General features: G+C 52.8%; 5 protein-coding genes across 5 annotated transcripts; 4 read left to right on the forward strand and 1 right to left on the reverse strand.

Moving 5' to 3' along the window:
* Positions 1–746: 746 nt before the first annotated feature.
* On the forward strand, positions 747–3,281 carry CPAR01_15084 (uncharacterized protein; the record flags this gene model as incomplete). Its single annotated transcript, XM_060499334.1, has 1 exon — positions 747–3,281. One exon carries the CDS (start codon positions 747–749, stop codon positions 3,279–3,281), a length of 2,535 nt encoding a protein of 844 aa, XP_060341766.1.
* A 3,507-nt stretch (positions 3,282–6,788) lies between these two features.
* CPAR01_15085 (uncharacterized protein) lies at positions 6,789–7,465 on the forward strand (the record flags this gene model as incomplete). Its single annotated transcript, XM_060499335.1, has 2 exons — positions 6,789–6,899; positions 7,157–7,465. The coding sequence occupies 2 exons, from the start codon at positions 6,789–6,791 to the stop codon at positions 7,463–7,465; spliced, it is 420 nt and encodes a 139-aa protein (XP_060341767.1).
* Positions 7,466–9,218: 1,753 nt separating this feature from the next.
* Positions 9,219–11,140, forward strand: CPAR01_15086 (ferric reductase like transmembrane component; the record flags this gene model as incomplete). The annotated part of the gene is made up of 3 exons (XM_060499336.1): positions 9,219–9,686; positions 9,795–10,016; positions 10,079–11,140. 3 exons carry the CDS (start codon positions 9,219–9,221, stop codon positions 11,138–11,140), a joined length of 1,752 nt encoding a protein of 583 aa, XP_060341768.1.
* Positions 11,141–12,330: 1,190 nt separating this feature from the next.
* On the forward strand, positions 12,331–12,801 carry CPAR01_15087 (uncharacterized protein; the record flags this gene model as incomplete). The annotated part of the gene is made up of 2 exons (XM_060499337.1): positions 12,331–12,429; positions 12,568–12,801. 2 exons carry the CDS (start codon positions 12,331–12,333, stop codon positions 12,799–12,801), a joined length of 333 nt encoding a protein of 110 aa, XP_060341769.1.
* A 545-nt stretch (positions 12,802–13,346) lies between these two features.
* Positions 13,347–14,691, reverse strand: CPAR01_15088 (uncharacterized protein; the record flags this gene model as incomplete). Its single annotated transcript, XM_060499338.1, has 2 exons — positions 13,347–14,549; positions 14,608–14,691. 2 exons carry the CDS (start codon positions 14,689–14,691, stop codon positions 13,347–13,349), a joined length of 1,287 nt encoding a protein of 428 aa, XP_060341770.1.
* Between the last annotated feature and the right edge of the window lie 492 nt (positions 14,692–15,183).

A 15,183-nucleotide genomic window follows, 5' to 3' on the forward strand; every position in this document is an offset into this window, starting at 1 on the left:
CTGTACCTTATCAACTCTGTGCCTCCTTCTCTGCCTCTGAAGGGTCAAACAACCCGTATTGTATCTGTCCATGTACAGGATTGTTACTTACAGTATCTATCCGAAATAACAGCTGAACGCTTTCTGAGACATGTCGAGTTCTCAGTAACCATGATTACACCGCGGTGGACAAGACCATTAATGCAAGTTGCTTCCCTTCAGCCGTTCTTACGTAAGGCGCTCTAAGGGGGGATACTCCAAGTTTTTCGAGCTGAGGTGCGCTACAGACACGTGACCATCCAGTTAGCGCTGCGCTTTGTGGTCTAGTCCCTTTTGGTGACAACACAATCCTTGTCTATGTACACACCATACCTGATTGGGGAGTTTGTAAACATTCAATGTGTTGGACATATTCCATCCCAGCTTCACTCATCAACTACTCAGCATACCAAGAGCTAAGTTCTTAACATCAGCACACTGCGCCCTTATTCGCTATTGCTCTAGTTAGCAGCTATCTTGACATCACACGCCTATTTACGAGCACTCGAGCACACTTACTACCCAGCTTACTCTCATACTGCGTATCTGAGCAGCTTCGGTTTTGTGTAGTCGTCAACACCAATCCACGTTGACACTGACCAAGCGACGCAGCAAAACCATTCCGCTATCCTCCAATAACGTACACCTGCGGATTCTCATATGTCAAAAGCACATATTATTCAATGTTTTAACCCCAGCACTATCGACAACAGAATATTAACTTCGACATGAGTGGACAGACTGGTGGACCAGAAATGGCGAAGGTTACCAACAAGAACCGGAGAAGAGAGACCAGGGCAGAAACAGATGGAAACCGACCCCTCGGCCATTCTGGCCTGCCTTGGACTTCTTCGAGATGCCAAAGACTTTTACGCCCTCTTCAGTCGCGGATTGCTTTGCTACGGAAGGTTGCAATAGCCGAGAGAGCTGCTTGCGGGCAGACTCAGCCTGAGAATGAAGCCCTCAAAGATGCGCTAGATCGCGAAACGGCCAAAAAGCCGAGCCTTGTAGTCGAAGCGTACTTCCCTAAGGCAAAACGACAGCGCCCGCGCCGTACATATTCCATGAAGTTGGCTGACTCCTCGGAAGACGACGGCAGTATGGCATCAAAATCTACTATCCGACCCAGGAGTCTTCGACAAAGGCCGAAAAGTTGTGCTTCCGGAATGCCTAGCGTCTCAACGCCAATTCTTCGCAAAGCCAGGCACCATATTACAACATCGCCGAGTGTTGACCAACCAGAATGCCACGAGACAGGGAGCAGCTGTATGCGCTTTAAGACTACGAGACGCGGGCCACTCGACAATTCAACATCCAAATTAATGCGTCTCAGAGGCACACTGCCACCGGGAAGGTACCAGATTTACGAGGGTATTTTACACGACCTGGATACTCTCCTACGCTCGACGATTCTCAACCATCCTGCAGGCGGGAAGAAGTCGTTGTTGTCGATGTGCCTGAACAGAGTGCCTCAGTGCGCGCAAGAGATTGAAAACTGGGAGAAATCTCAGGCTGTGAACAACGGGCCGGTGTCCTCTATCAAGCAAATGGCTTATTCTTTACGCGTGTACGACGAACTACAGACCCTTGGAGCCACCGACAACGGCTGGAGTCACTTGCGTACACTCCTACGGGCACATGCTATCCATATTCTCAAAGGGGTCATTGGGGAGGGTCTGCTCGATGTCTCGTTTATTCGCATCTTGATCGATTATTGCAAGGCCATGCAATTTCTACACGAAACAGCAAGCCTTGCGGAAGCTATGATTTGCTTCCTTTACTGCAAGCCCCTGGAATCAAGAGATACGCCTAGAGTCAACAGAGAAGGCCAGCTGCCAGCCTATTTGTTAAACCTTGCAGAGGATCCAGTTGTGGAATCTCACTTGCTCGAAACGTTCTCCTCACTTTTGGTTCGTAGACGGCTCCCCTTTGACATGGTCACAGGGAGAGGTTTTGGTGGCTTATGGAGTATAGCAGCTTGCGCTGTACTCGAGAAAAGAGCACGCCCTTCTGCAACTGAGTTCGCATCAACCGGACTTGCAATCCTGTGTATGAATGCCTACCCGAGACGTCAAAGGCGTTCCTCAGCGCTCACAACGGAATCAAAATCAGCCATGCTCACTTTGATGAGTGTACTTGGTGCATTGTCAGCCATGGCTATGATTTCGCAGGATTTCGGACATGCTGCACCCGGTTCCAGTGCAAGTTCGAGAAGTCGGACCCAGAGAGCGGTAGTACATATTCTCCACCAAGCATTGAGACTGGTGAGAAGTCGTGTCGGTAGCAAGGAAGCCGCGTTCCCACTTCTACTGGCATTGTTTCTGTCTCTATCCCCCAGAGCGGCGCACGAAGCCACTCGGCTCCGACTGAAGGCGGCGATAGACGGCTTCGGACGTGGTCTGAGCCTGGGGAGAGCCCCAAGCACGGGCAACAATGACAGCCAGCTTCTCGACACCACCGTCGACTTCACCTGCTCGATTGCTCACTGTTGTGGGAGAGCCACCGGCCAGCCATCCAACTCGTACTTTGCCAAAGTCTGCGAACTCATCGATACCCTTGAAACGCCAGGGTTCGCAAGATTGAGAGGCAACGGTGCCTTTGTTTTGGCCCACAAGACAAACGATCTACGCGATCTTGTCTTTGCAGAGACGTTGAAGAAAGACCTGGCCGAGAAAGACGGCATGGTTGTAGCCAAGGGCAACTTTACAGGGTTTCGGTGGGAAGAAGGCATCAGCGAATGGATTGCAATCAGCCCGTTGGCAAGAAGGCAAGGAGACTTCACCCGAGAAGCCCTACCTCGGCGCCGAAGCGGAGGACGTATCAGTGACGTCCGGGTCCTAGCGGATCGATCGGAGCTGAATTCGACCACGGAAGGAGCCGACAAAACCGGGGCTCTGGTTTTCGCAAGTCCTAGACCGACGGGTGAGTCAAATGGTGACCAAGTGGGCCGACGACTGGCGGGGAAGAGGAAGAGGACACAAAACGAGGATCATGGCAGCCGCAAGAGAAACTCGGGCGCTGAAATCGCGGGAATTGACGGAGTTGACGGTATTGACGAGCTTGGCATGGGTCCAGAGAACTGGCCACGGGTTCTGGGCAAGTCCCGATTGGGAAGCCATGTTGTAGGAGCTAGGATGCGGGACGGGTGCCGGCGGGTTATCCGGAGCAGCGAGACATGCTCTCGCAGGGTTTTGGCGGACTTGGGCGAGCAGGCCGCCCTCAATGACTGCGGTCTCAACGACGAGGATGAGCTGGGATTTTAATGACAACTGCAACAAGTAGATTGGGTTGGCCGTGTCAGTCCAGTCCGTTGGGCATGGATATGTCAGTAGCTTTTGTGCGAGTCAACAGGGTGCAAAATAGCCACCAGCTGCGTTTCAGATCCTTGCCAATGTGTGGAGTTAAGACTGGAGACATGGCATGGGGTTGTCCCCGATGTGGACCTTGCCTTTCTTCTTCTTCTGTCGCCTTCATCTCCAATCAATATTCACTTGACTTGCTTATCCGACATTCTCGTAATGGTGCGGCAGGCCCGTGGCGGCGCGAGCAAGAAGATATCTTGACATTTCAGAGTGATTGGCCAGCGGCACATGCGTATTAGCCCCTCGAAATGGAGGACTTCTGACACATGAGCTCGCAGGTAGTACGACTGCAATCATAGAAAGATCCGAAGGGAATATCCAATTGCAACTGACGGGAGACCAAGACCGTTTGTCGCAATCAGACGGTTTGAGCTGTCCAGATCTTCAGACAAAGTTTCCGTAGCAGACGTGATGCGTTTCCTGTCAGGGCGATATGTTTTGGTTATGCGCTAGGTCGACTGGCCGCAATATCACTGAGGATAAACGGGCCGTTCAAGCAACTGATAACAATTGGAAACACCAGGAAACGGTTGCAGATCACTGAGGCTAATGGCGGGCACCGGGGCTCATTCAATGGATCATCATAACCTTGAAGAGGGCTTTGAACTTTGAAGAGGGCAGTACCGCGTGGATTGCTGCGATAAATTGAAATGGATGTCCATACACACTAGTCTATTAGTATCCGAACGTCATGCCGTGCGCTGGAATGACAATGGCAGGGATCTAGGGGACTGCTTGGCCACCCTGAAGTGTTGTCAAGATAATCGCACTGAAGACCCCAAATAGCTCTCTTCTATCATTGGGATGTAGGCGGTAGATAGCGGCCCATAGAGGATAGACTCGAGGGCTGAGGCATGGTAAGCTGATGTGCCTCGCTCTCAGGGATACATACAAAGCCTGGGCCAGCAAAGGGAGGCAGCGATTGACCAAGCCGCGATTCGAGACAGGACTACGACTCTGCACTTGAGGATTCGCAATATATTACGCACACCACAAGCCGCATGCTTCGCTGTGGCAATGGCATGAAACTTTCAGATTCTCTTAATCGTGAGCACGTTTGGAACCAGTGCCCTGAGGTGGAGATCGACGTGCTAAGGCAGCCAGGGCAGCCGGAAGGATGTGTGGACAGACAGCATGTCCGCCAGCGTTGCGTTGATAGACTGGACCCGCTGGGATCTCCAAAGTCTACCATCTCACTCGTCTCAGAATGCGATCCAATGGCTGCGGCGGAGTGGCTGCGGCGAACGGTCAACCTGTAGTCGCGAAACAGCCCAACTGGACGTCGGCTTGCTAGTGAACGAAGCCATCTACAAATCAATTTCGCGCTGAGGCTGGGGCGTTTCTTCTTCCGCTGTATCGTCTGAGTCAAGGCCCGCGCGGGCGAGGACCGAGAAGATGACTTATCCCATGTTCATCGATCATGCAACATTCAGAAATTGTACCCGACTGAAACGTCATCCCAAGAGCCCAGGGCGAGGGGACTCTGGTGTATCGTGTATACGCGCATTGCTAGGTATAGGTAAGTAGGCACGCCGGTAGACGGCAACGACAGCAAATGGCAAACACTTGCTGTCGCCGGTCAGATTCCGAGGAGTGTCACACTAGAAACCGACTTGGAATTTAGCAACGAGGCATTGCCGATTTCTGCGGCTTGACAATGATATTCTGGAAGCGCAGCAGCGCACTTGACGTACACAGAATGATTGACGGGAGCATGTTTGGCCAACCTAGGTACCCTTTCAGTTTCCCCAGGATTGGTGGGCGTTGAAACCTCCGAGCTGAGGCTGGTGATAGGCTGGGCGGAGAAGGTTGAAAAAAAGAAAAAGGAAAAAGAAAAGAGAAGTAGCAAAAGACAAAAAGAAATATGTTGGAGACCAGTAAGGATCAAGGCATATTTTCTGTCGCGATTGAAGCTTCGCGTGGATTACATAGCCACACATGGCCAGTCAGTAGCCTAGGTGGCCGATGATCCGAAGTTCGCTCACTTACACAGTAAACAAACACGAAAAAGGCCACCGTAATAATACCGATGCGGAATGTACGGAACGACAATCAGCATTGACTCTTGGCAAAGGAAAACATCTTTAGCGGGATACGGGCGAGTTGAGCTGGCAAAGGTATGGCGGGCCGGGGGATCTGTGTGACTCCAGATGACGATACCTTGCAGTGGTTCAGGCAGTGACTGAGGCCGATCGCAGTTTGTTTTCGTTGTTTGCTCGCATCTCGCATCAGCCCCAAAGCTACGCCGCCACGCCGCTTCTTCGGGAGAATGCTGCGTTGTGCAATGGCCTGGTTCTCGTTGGTTCTCGTTGGCTTCCGCCGTGCGTCAACCCCCACTCTCCCGCCGTGTGGTCGACCACATCTCACTGATCCCAGACACGGCACGTCGCAGATGGACAAGTATAGCCGAGGGGATCGGGTCAGGTTGCTTCAGACAGGCGTGAAGTGGGCGGCGAGTCGCTCGTTCTGGCTATTTTAGTCGAGTGTGACGATGTTGTGCAGTGATCTGGCGCCTGGGTTGGTATCAGAAGACCGGACGAAGGGCGCAAAGACAGTGGGCAATGAAGATGCGGATGAGACGCGGACCCGATCGATGGGGCATTCGGTAACTCCTTGTGTAGTGGTGTGGGAGTGTTTCCTGGATGTGTCCTGGATGCGCTCTGTAAGATTGGTTCAAGCCCTCAGTTTCGGGGCCATGGAGATGTTCGACTGCATAGGTAGGTGGTGGCTGCGGGCCTCCACCGGTGCTTCCTTGGTGTGACAGGACCGAGACGCACAGGTACCAGCTCCTGCGTCTTTCCATCTCGACTTGCGCGATTGGACGCGTATCTTAATAACAGATTGGCTGTTCGGAGATCAAGGCCGGTGGTGCCAAGTCAGAAGTTTGCAGTGTTGGTGGGATGGTGGGATGATGGGGAAAAACAGGGTAGGGCATCGGTTGTTTTCGCAGTAGGGCAGTCGCAGCCGGCCGGTTGAGGTACCTGCAGCGTATCTTAGGATATCATAAGTACGTACACTAGTGGTCCAGCGCCGCTACCTAAGCATCCCCGTCACCCGTGAGAAGCTCCGCCGGGGCTCCGCCTTGATTGGCTCAGCGCAGCCTTGGACTTGAGAGCGGCTTGTTTCAGAGGCTTTCTGAAAAAGTGGATTCTCAGATCGTTTTTTCTTTCCTCTTCCAACGTAGGTATTCACATACCTACGCCTACCTGTAAGGTATGGCGTTAGGTAAGGTAAGTTCCCTCCCTCGCTGGCAGCCTGCGTGCCTGCCACTGGACAGACGAGAACATCCTGTCGGTGCAGTTAGCACTGTCAATCAAACCCCGGGTGGGTGTTGGCTCTGACATATTCGTACCGACACAGACGGACTGTGCCCCAGGATACGCGCAAATGCTATTGATATCTAGGTGGATGGAAATGACAAGAACAGACAAGAAACACAAGAACACCATCTTTGCCTGTGCCTCGGCGTCGTCTAAAGAGTTCAGGTCTAAGAAAAGACACGTCGGCTACGGCTACATCGTATAAGAGAAGCACTCCTGGAATCATCCCCTGGATGGGCGCGCCATAAAGTTTCCCCTCTTCGGATACCCTTCCCTTTGCGTGTCGTGTCTTAGAGAGTGCTCCGTATTCTGTACAGCAGAAGTGCTTGTTCGTGACTTGGCACACAACTTTAGCCATGTGTTTCGTTGCATGACTGCTGGCATGCTATGAATAACGGCGAGTCGGCGACACCATTGTTAAATGAGCCTTGACCCGGTGTGCGTACGGCGTGGTAGCTGGCAATGGTCGATGGCGTTAAGTTAGGTTGTGTGAAGTGTAAAGTGCTAACCCCTGACTATCCGCCCAGCATTGGCCATTCCACGACACCAGCTCACACCTGCAAGGTACGAACGAATCTTACAACCAATCAGCTTCACAACCGCCAGGCTCAGCCAGGATTAGGTGCCATTGGAGCCAGGAAGGTCACGCATCATAAGGCAGGGCGTGGAAGAGACCGACAGACCGACAGAGTTGTGTTAGAGACAGATAAGGGCCAGAAAAAACACCCGCGGCCACGGCATCGTGGAGGCCTGAAGGGATCGTAGGTAGGGCCCTTGCCTTGCATCAGCATGGTATCTAGTCAAGTAATCCGTATCGTCGTCGCCCATGCTTCGAAAATGGAAATGGAAATGGGAAGTTGGAAAGAGAGGGGGGACTTGAAAAACAGTACGTACTTCCAAGTTTGTGCCTTTCGGGCAACCTGGAACCTGGATCCCCACCCCTTGCGCATGCAAGCCCCTGCGTCGTGGCTCCCTGATCTGCTGCAGTACATACGTTCTGCCAGTACGTACTTCCAACCATGATAGGTAGTCCCTCGTCTACCCCTGCCGCCTATCGTCCTCTCTTTCTCACCTCAATGTCATCCCGTGCCTGTCAGCGGCCCTTGCTGCCCTGTTGGGTTCTCTGCCTCTTCTCTGGCCCTTCTCCTTACAACTAAGAAATCCCATCTCTCAGCTCCTTTGGTCACACACACACACGCACGCACACCACGCACTCCCAAGCGCGCGCGCACCCTCTCGTCCCCTCCAACTGCCGTGCAAATGCCGCGTACGAGATGGAAGTTCAACTCCCTTGCCGATGTCACCCCTGTTTGCCTGTCAACATGCACCCTGCAATCGCATAGTCATGCCCTGCCCTGCATGTCCCGAGGGCCGCGCCTCGTCTCGACTTGACTTGGCCAGAATCTTGCGTAATGTCATGTGTTCTCTGCTTCCAGATTGACAGCGCCCACTGTGTATGCATCCGTACGAATGCTCCATAGTCATCGGGTGGGATATCCGTAGCTGGCACCCTGCCCTTGCGGTCTCGTCTCTTATGACATGTACATACTTCGTATCCTAGGAGAACTGTGGACGAAGTGCCTCAGAGCGACTAGGAAGCGCTTCCTTTTCTCTCTATCTGGGGACATCCACATTTGCGGAGAGAGCAGTCTCTCCTTGCCTTGCGGAAAACGGTGTTTTAGTCTCCATCAACTGGGCCGTATCAGTTCACACACCTCCACTCACATACTCTCGGGTAACGGCCCACACGGTGCAGCCCTCCCAGAGAGGATCCAGGAACGCACCATCTTGGGGCCCGGGGTCGACTAATTCCTAGTCGGACTCCCCTTTGCCTTGCGCAAGTTCGGTCCAGTCAATCCTGTCCAGTTAGTGAACGTAGGTACCTAGACTAAGGTGGATTGCAAAGTACCTGACTATGTACCTCTGTGGTGTGTCTGGTATCCGTACTTACCTTTACATCACTGATATCTCTCGCCTCTTATTCCTCACAATTTCTGCTCCTTCTCTCCCCTCTCTCTCTCTTTCCTTCCACTCCACGGCCATTTGTTCCCTTCTCGTCCTTCCCTTTCACAAACTCCCTCGTCCTACCAGACTTGGGTTGTCAGCTGACGTCTCTCACCCAAAGACGTCCAATTTCTCTTTCCACTGACGCCAGTTCTGTTATTGCATTGACTGCACTTTTTTGACGCTTCTTTCCACTGGCCCACCCCTTTTGGAAGTACCCATCGTGCCGGCTTCGAGATATATTCCAAAAGACGGGAAAGAAAAACGACAATCCCCAACAGATATATACGACTTAGTGTCTGGTTAACCGCCTTGACCAATCTCCTTGTAGGCGATTTACTCTCGACAACGCGCAAACGAGCTACCTTCTCTTTCGACTCCCAGTGAATTTGCTGTGCAACTTGGGGGATATTGGAAGTAGGACAACCAATCACGACGACGGGTCAACAAAACCTCACACTCTCTCTTTACCTTCTGGTCTAAGCCTTTCATATCTTCGAACTCAACCTTCGCCATGGCCGCTGGAGGCGCAACGAAGTCTCCCGAGGAGCAACAGGCGGCTATCGATGCCGCCAACGAGAACGTCTCCCTCTCCAACTATCTGTACTACATCTGCGCTGCCATTGCCGCAGCCGTCATCATTTGGAGAGTATGGACCGTCATCGTCAGATATGTTCGTACCGTTGCCTGTCTCAACAACGACAACCAGCGCTACTTTGCCCAGTCAGACTCCAAGGTCTCCTGGATGAAGAAGAACATCCTCTACGCCCCGGTCATGAGCAAGCGCCATAACCGCGAAATCCAGCTCAGTTCTGCCATTAATGTCGGCACCCTCCCCAGCCGACTCCAGCTTCTGTTCCTCACCGGTTACTTCGCCACGAACATCGCTTTCTGTGTCATTAACATCCCCTTTGCCGGCTCTTTTGCCGCGGCTGCGTCGCAGCTGAGAAACCGAACTGGTACCTTGGCTGTTGTGAACATGGTGAGTCGTGAACAGCTTATCCTGATGAGCGAGTCTCAGATATCAAGGAAACTTGTGCTGGCCAGGCCTGAGACACCACTCGTACAGTGAACACTAACCGGATGGTAGATTCCCTTATTCCTGATGGGTGGCCGAAACAACCCTTTGATTCCCATGCTTGGCATGTCCTTCGATACTTTCAACTTGTTGCATCGTTGGTTCGGCCGTATTGTCATTTTGGAGGCTCTTGCTCATACGCTGGCTTGGATGGCCAACACTGCCAATAAGAGCAGCTGGCAGGCAGCTATCACCTCAGCAACGACCGTTCCCTTCTTGCTCTTTGGTTTTGTTGTAAGTGGGAAATTGCCCTAAGTCAAACGATGTCGAGGCAATGAGACTAACCTCGATGAAAGGCCACTTGCGCATTCGTGGCCATCGGAATCCAGGCTTCTAGCCCGATCAGACACGCCTTTTACGAGACGTTCAAGCTCCTTCACATTTTGCTCGCTATCACGGCTGTTGTTGGTACCTGGTACCACTTGCAGATGAAGGCCCTGCCCCAGCTCAAGTACATGTGGCCCGTAATCATCTTCTGGGGCGGTGATCGCGTCTGGCGTGCCTGGAGGGTGTTTTACGGCAATGTCGGGCACGGCGGCAGCAAGGCCCTCGTCGAGGCTCTTCCTGGCAACGCATGCCGTGTTACGGTAACGATGGCTCGACCCTGGACCTTTGGGCCCGGCCAGCATGCCTACATGTACATGCCGTCCCTCAGCCTGTTGCAGTCTCATCCCTTTTCCGTCGCTTGGAGCGAGGAGGCTGAGGATCCTATGGCTGAGAAGGGGTCCCTTAACCGTCAAGACATTCTCGCCATGCGCAAGACCACCATGTCCTTCATCATCCGCGCCCGCACTGGAATGACCGACACACTGTATCGCAAGGCCGCTGCTTGTCCTGAGGGCAAGATGACTACGACATGCATGGTGGAGGGGCCCTATGGCGGACTGCACAGTATGCGCTCTTATGGTACGGTTATGTTGTTTGCTGGCGGTGTTGGCATTACTCATCAGGTACCTCATGTTCGCGATCTCGTCGCCGGCTATGCGAACGGAACTGTCGCCGCAAGAAAAGTTATTCTCATCTGGACCATCCAGAGTCCTGAGCATCTCGAGTGGATTCGTCCTTGGATGACGGAGATCCTGGCCATGGAGAAACGCAGAGATGTTCTCCGAATCATGCTCTTCGTCAGTCGGCCAAGGTCAACCAAGGAGATTCACAGTCCTTCGTCTACTGTTCAAATGTTCCCTGGACGCCCCAACATCGAGACGCTCATTAAGGCTGAGCAGGAGTCACAAGTTGGAACCATGGGCATCAGTGTCTGCGGTCCTGGCGCTCTCAGCGACGAGGTGCGCCGCGCCGTTCGCGACCGCCAGCATGATTCAGCCATTGACTTCAACGAAGAGGCTTTCTCGTGGTAAGATGGAAAGGGCATATTTGCGCAACTGCAGCAGAAACGCAATAGGGTTTCGAGTGGTTTTGCATCAGGTGACCTCCATGTGTTGTGAAGCAATACATGTCAACACAAGAGCAAAGGGTGAGTTATTAGGATGAGGTTACCGTACCTACCTGGCCGAGGCACAACGGGTTAGTTCAATGTATATATAGGGGATCGATTTAGACCGTAGTTTTATGTATATGTGATACCACATATTTCACACATATTTCATGTATCTAAGAGACATAGTGGGGAATCCCGTGCAAGATACGTCACTGAAACCCGGCCTACCTTACTCCGTACCTTACCTTCCCTTCAGGTAGGTATCCGTAGTGTGCTGTTTCCGAGGCTTTGCTTAATGTACCTAGCTTGCCTTACCTAAGGTACCTATCATCGTCGGAATGTCACCAGTGCACTCCCAGTGCCAAGTCCCCTGTCGACCATCCCCGGCTTCTTCATCGACCCCTCCTTCCGCCGTTGCCTTTCGTCAGCTAGACAAGCTGCTGCCTTTCTAACCCTTCCCCGTCCTCCGCATTCTTTGATGAATAAATCTTTTGAATTTGTACCCTGACGGCCCAAGACGGAAACAGCCAAATAGCCAACAGGTCTCTAGGCTTAACTGAGCACACAGTCGAAAAGTGGCCCAGCCTGGCCCCAGCCTGGCCCCAGTGCTTCCCTCCGAGGCCCAGCTTAGCTCGGTCCCCATTCCAAGGAAATCGAACGTTGCTGACGTCCGTCACACAGCGGACTGGTGATTTCAGGAGGGTCCACGGCGGGCGCGCTTCAGAGGGCTATCTTATCTCTCCTGTCTCCCTCAGCTGCACCCTCACCTCACCTGCTCACCTGAGCGTTCGCCGCATCCATCCGGCCTGGGCACATATCCCCCTCCCGTCTCCCGCACACCCGCCTGCCCTACGCTCTTTTTCCGGACTTCAAAACACCTACCACGTCAACCAGGGAAACCTCCCTTCCACGTTATCCTCATTCTGTCCTTCGGTAAAGCGCTTCGAGGAGGAAGCTCTCCTTCTTTTCTGCAGCTTTGCAAGAAGCATATCGACGACAGCACCAAATCCGAAGCTGCCTGCCGCTATTGAGTGGCAAGGCTTCGCGACCAGTCACAACCGTTCCATTTCCCACCGTATCCTGCCTGCGCAGGAGGAGACTTTGCACATAATGGGGTTAGCGTACAACACGTACTTGAACAGCAACAAGGTCTATGGCTGCAAAACATGCAAGGCGCATCTGTCGAACCATGAAGATATCATAAGCCGGGTATGGTTCATCAGGATATTCTCTCCTCCTTGCTCTGCATCGCATGCTCCAACAAGCTTTGGACCACGCAAGCAGACATCGCCTCTACCTCTCTGGTAGCCATCTATGTACACGCGCTGACAAGTGTGTCAACAATAGAATTTCCGAGGCCAGCATGGCAAAGCATACCTATTCAACAGCGTCGTCAACATCGAGACAGGCGAGCCCAGCGAACGAAACATGACGACTGGACGACACATCGTACGCGATATCACTTGCAAGCAGTGCAAGGAGACCGTTGGCTGGAAGTACGATAAAGCATACGAGGCTACGGAGAAGTACAAGGAGGGCAAGTTTATACTTGAGGCTGAGCTTCTTTGCAACGTCACCTAGACCTTTCGCGTGACAAGCAAAGCTCCCCCAAGGGGAAGGGATACTATGTTGAGATATGGCGTTTGAGCTTCAGTTCGTCGGGTTCTTGTTCGGGGGCAAAGGCACCATGATGCCTTGCATACGGGCGGCGTTTCTTGGTGTATAGGACGGTCTTCATTTGGGGCCGATCGCAGCGCCTGGCCAGGCAATCGGGTTTTATCTGACTCCGTGAGAGTGGCATATACCTGTCAGTTGGTTGTCAGCCGATTCCACAAAGTCTGTCAGCATTCACACCTCCCGCTCAACCAATAAGTTAGGAGATCTTTACTCGGGGTTGCTGGGAAATATGGCATCGGGTTTTCTCATTTAGTCTTAGTTGAAGCACAATAGAGACGGTTCGTGGAGTGCAACTGCGCCATATCTTTGAGTGACTGATTCTCGCACGCCTAGAATACAGCCGCTTCCATACCTGATCTAAATCAAGCTACAATCTAGAGCAGAAACTCTGGCCATGGGAAGGAGCCAACCGCAACCCCGCTGACTAAACCGTACTACGCCCCTTCTCTTCACTGGTGTTCGATGGGTTCTTCCGGAAGTAGTTCCTCCACCTCTTCGTCAGGGACAAGAAATTGGAAAGGGGGTTGCACAATTCCGTTGAAGAGGAAGGTAAAGTAGACAAGCAGGCCAAATCCAACGACTTGCAGCCACTTAAAGGTCTCCCAACGGAGCCCGAGGGAGACGATCCAGATGAAGAGAGTTCTGCACGTATCGATCGTAGATCTCGAGGTAGCGCTGACGCTTCTGGTGACGGAGAGACCAAAGAAGTTGAAACCACTGATACGGCGCGCGTTAGTAAGTCGTCTGCTTGTCAGGTAAAAAGTATGAACGTACCCGATACTGATCATGATCAGGATGCTGGAAATCCCGATGGCTCTGTTCTGCGTAAGTTGCCTCCAGCCCTCGGCCATGTCGAAGTATCCGTAGCGTCCAGCATCGGTTTTCCCGATGGCCAGATGCAAGACAATCATGCCAATGACGGTGACAGTAAAGCCGAAAAGACCTTCGAATCCAACGACACGGATAGGTTCGATGGATGACCTTTCCAGAATCCATTCCTCCAAAACGAACTGTGTCGCAGTGAAGATCTGCGCGCCGGCAATGAGGAGAACACCCACAACCGTCAACAAGGCGTTGGACTCGGGGGAGCCTTCTTCGACGTCAGCCTCGTTCGTGTTCTCATGGTAGATGGCACCAGCCAATCCAACGATTGCGACGCCCGTGACAACGCCGACGAGGGACAGCCATTGGAACAAAAAAAGTCTACGCTTGAGGAAAATGACGCTGAACACCCCGACGAAGAGAACGAGGGCGCCGCGAGTCATTTGGTAGATGGAGGCCGCAACCAACAAAAGACCAATGTTCATCAGCGTTGTACCGAGAATATCGCAGATGGCTGGGAGCGCCAATAGCAAAATACGAGGCCCGCGCAGGATAGCACCGCTTTCCTCTTCTTGAGGCTTCGGGCGTCCGTCCACGTTGCCGACAAGAGGAGCATCTGCATTATCGGCATCATTCGGGTTGACGGCCTCGTAGCCGTTAGCCGTGGGGTTCGCTCCGGGTCCATAGCGACGATACAGGTTCATCAAACCGATGACCAGCCAACAACCCATCTCTCCAACAAACATCTGTGCTGTCTGCAGTACAGGTTGGTTAAAGTATGCCCGTTTCGTGGGGTCCTTCGCATCGCAGTTGCGGACGCATTGCATATCCTGTGGGGGGAAGCTGAGTTAGCATCTGGTTTCCAGGAGCCAAGGAGTTCCAACATACCTGGTACTTTGTGAGAAGGGTATTGCAGACGCCTGTCAACAGCATCATGCCGACAAGAAAGGGAATAAGGGCCCGGGAAGCCATGATGAGCGAACTGTCGAACTTGACCGGCGAGACGACTGTGGGCAGGTGGAGTTGTGAGAGACGAGATGATGCAGAACCAAAGGTATCCTTTTCCAGTCACCCCTCTAATTGCGTTATGATACGAGACTGCTTTGGGGAAACACGCAGCCGGAAGAGGCTGGAGGAAAGGGGATTTGTTCTTTGGACAAGCACAGCAGCCGTCGTTGTCGAGATGAAGGTTGATGTAGCGGCCGTATTCATCTGGACGTGGCGGAGGTGTTGAGCTGAGTGATGGAACGAGCCGCTTATCAGTGGGTAAGGTGGACGCCGGTGGTCTTGCTCGTACCTCGGGTACTTCCTGTGCTGTGTTCAGGTGTCAGAGTACCTCAGCAAAGTCGATGTCACTTCCGCAACCCACTCGGCTCCCCAAAATGGACGCACGCGGCCCCGTGCCTACCTTATGCACCTTCTGACCTCCACTCCCTTTAGCGTCCGGGTTAGGTAGGTAGTTAA

The sequence above is a fragment of the Colletotrichum paranaense genome, assembly GCF_030867605.1.
Source record: "Colletotrichum paranaense strain IMI 384185 chromosome Unknown Scaffold_18.1, whole genome shotgun sequence".
Classification (NCBI taxonomy): domain Eukaryota; kingdom Fungi; phylum Ascomycota; class Sordariomycetes; order Glomerellales; family Glomerellaceae; genus Colletotrichum; species Colletotrichum paranaense.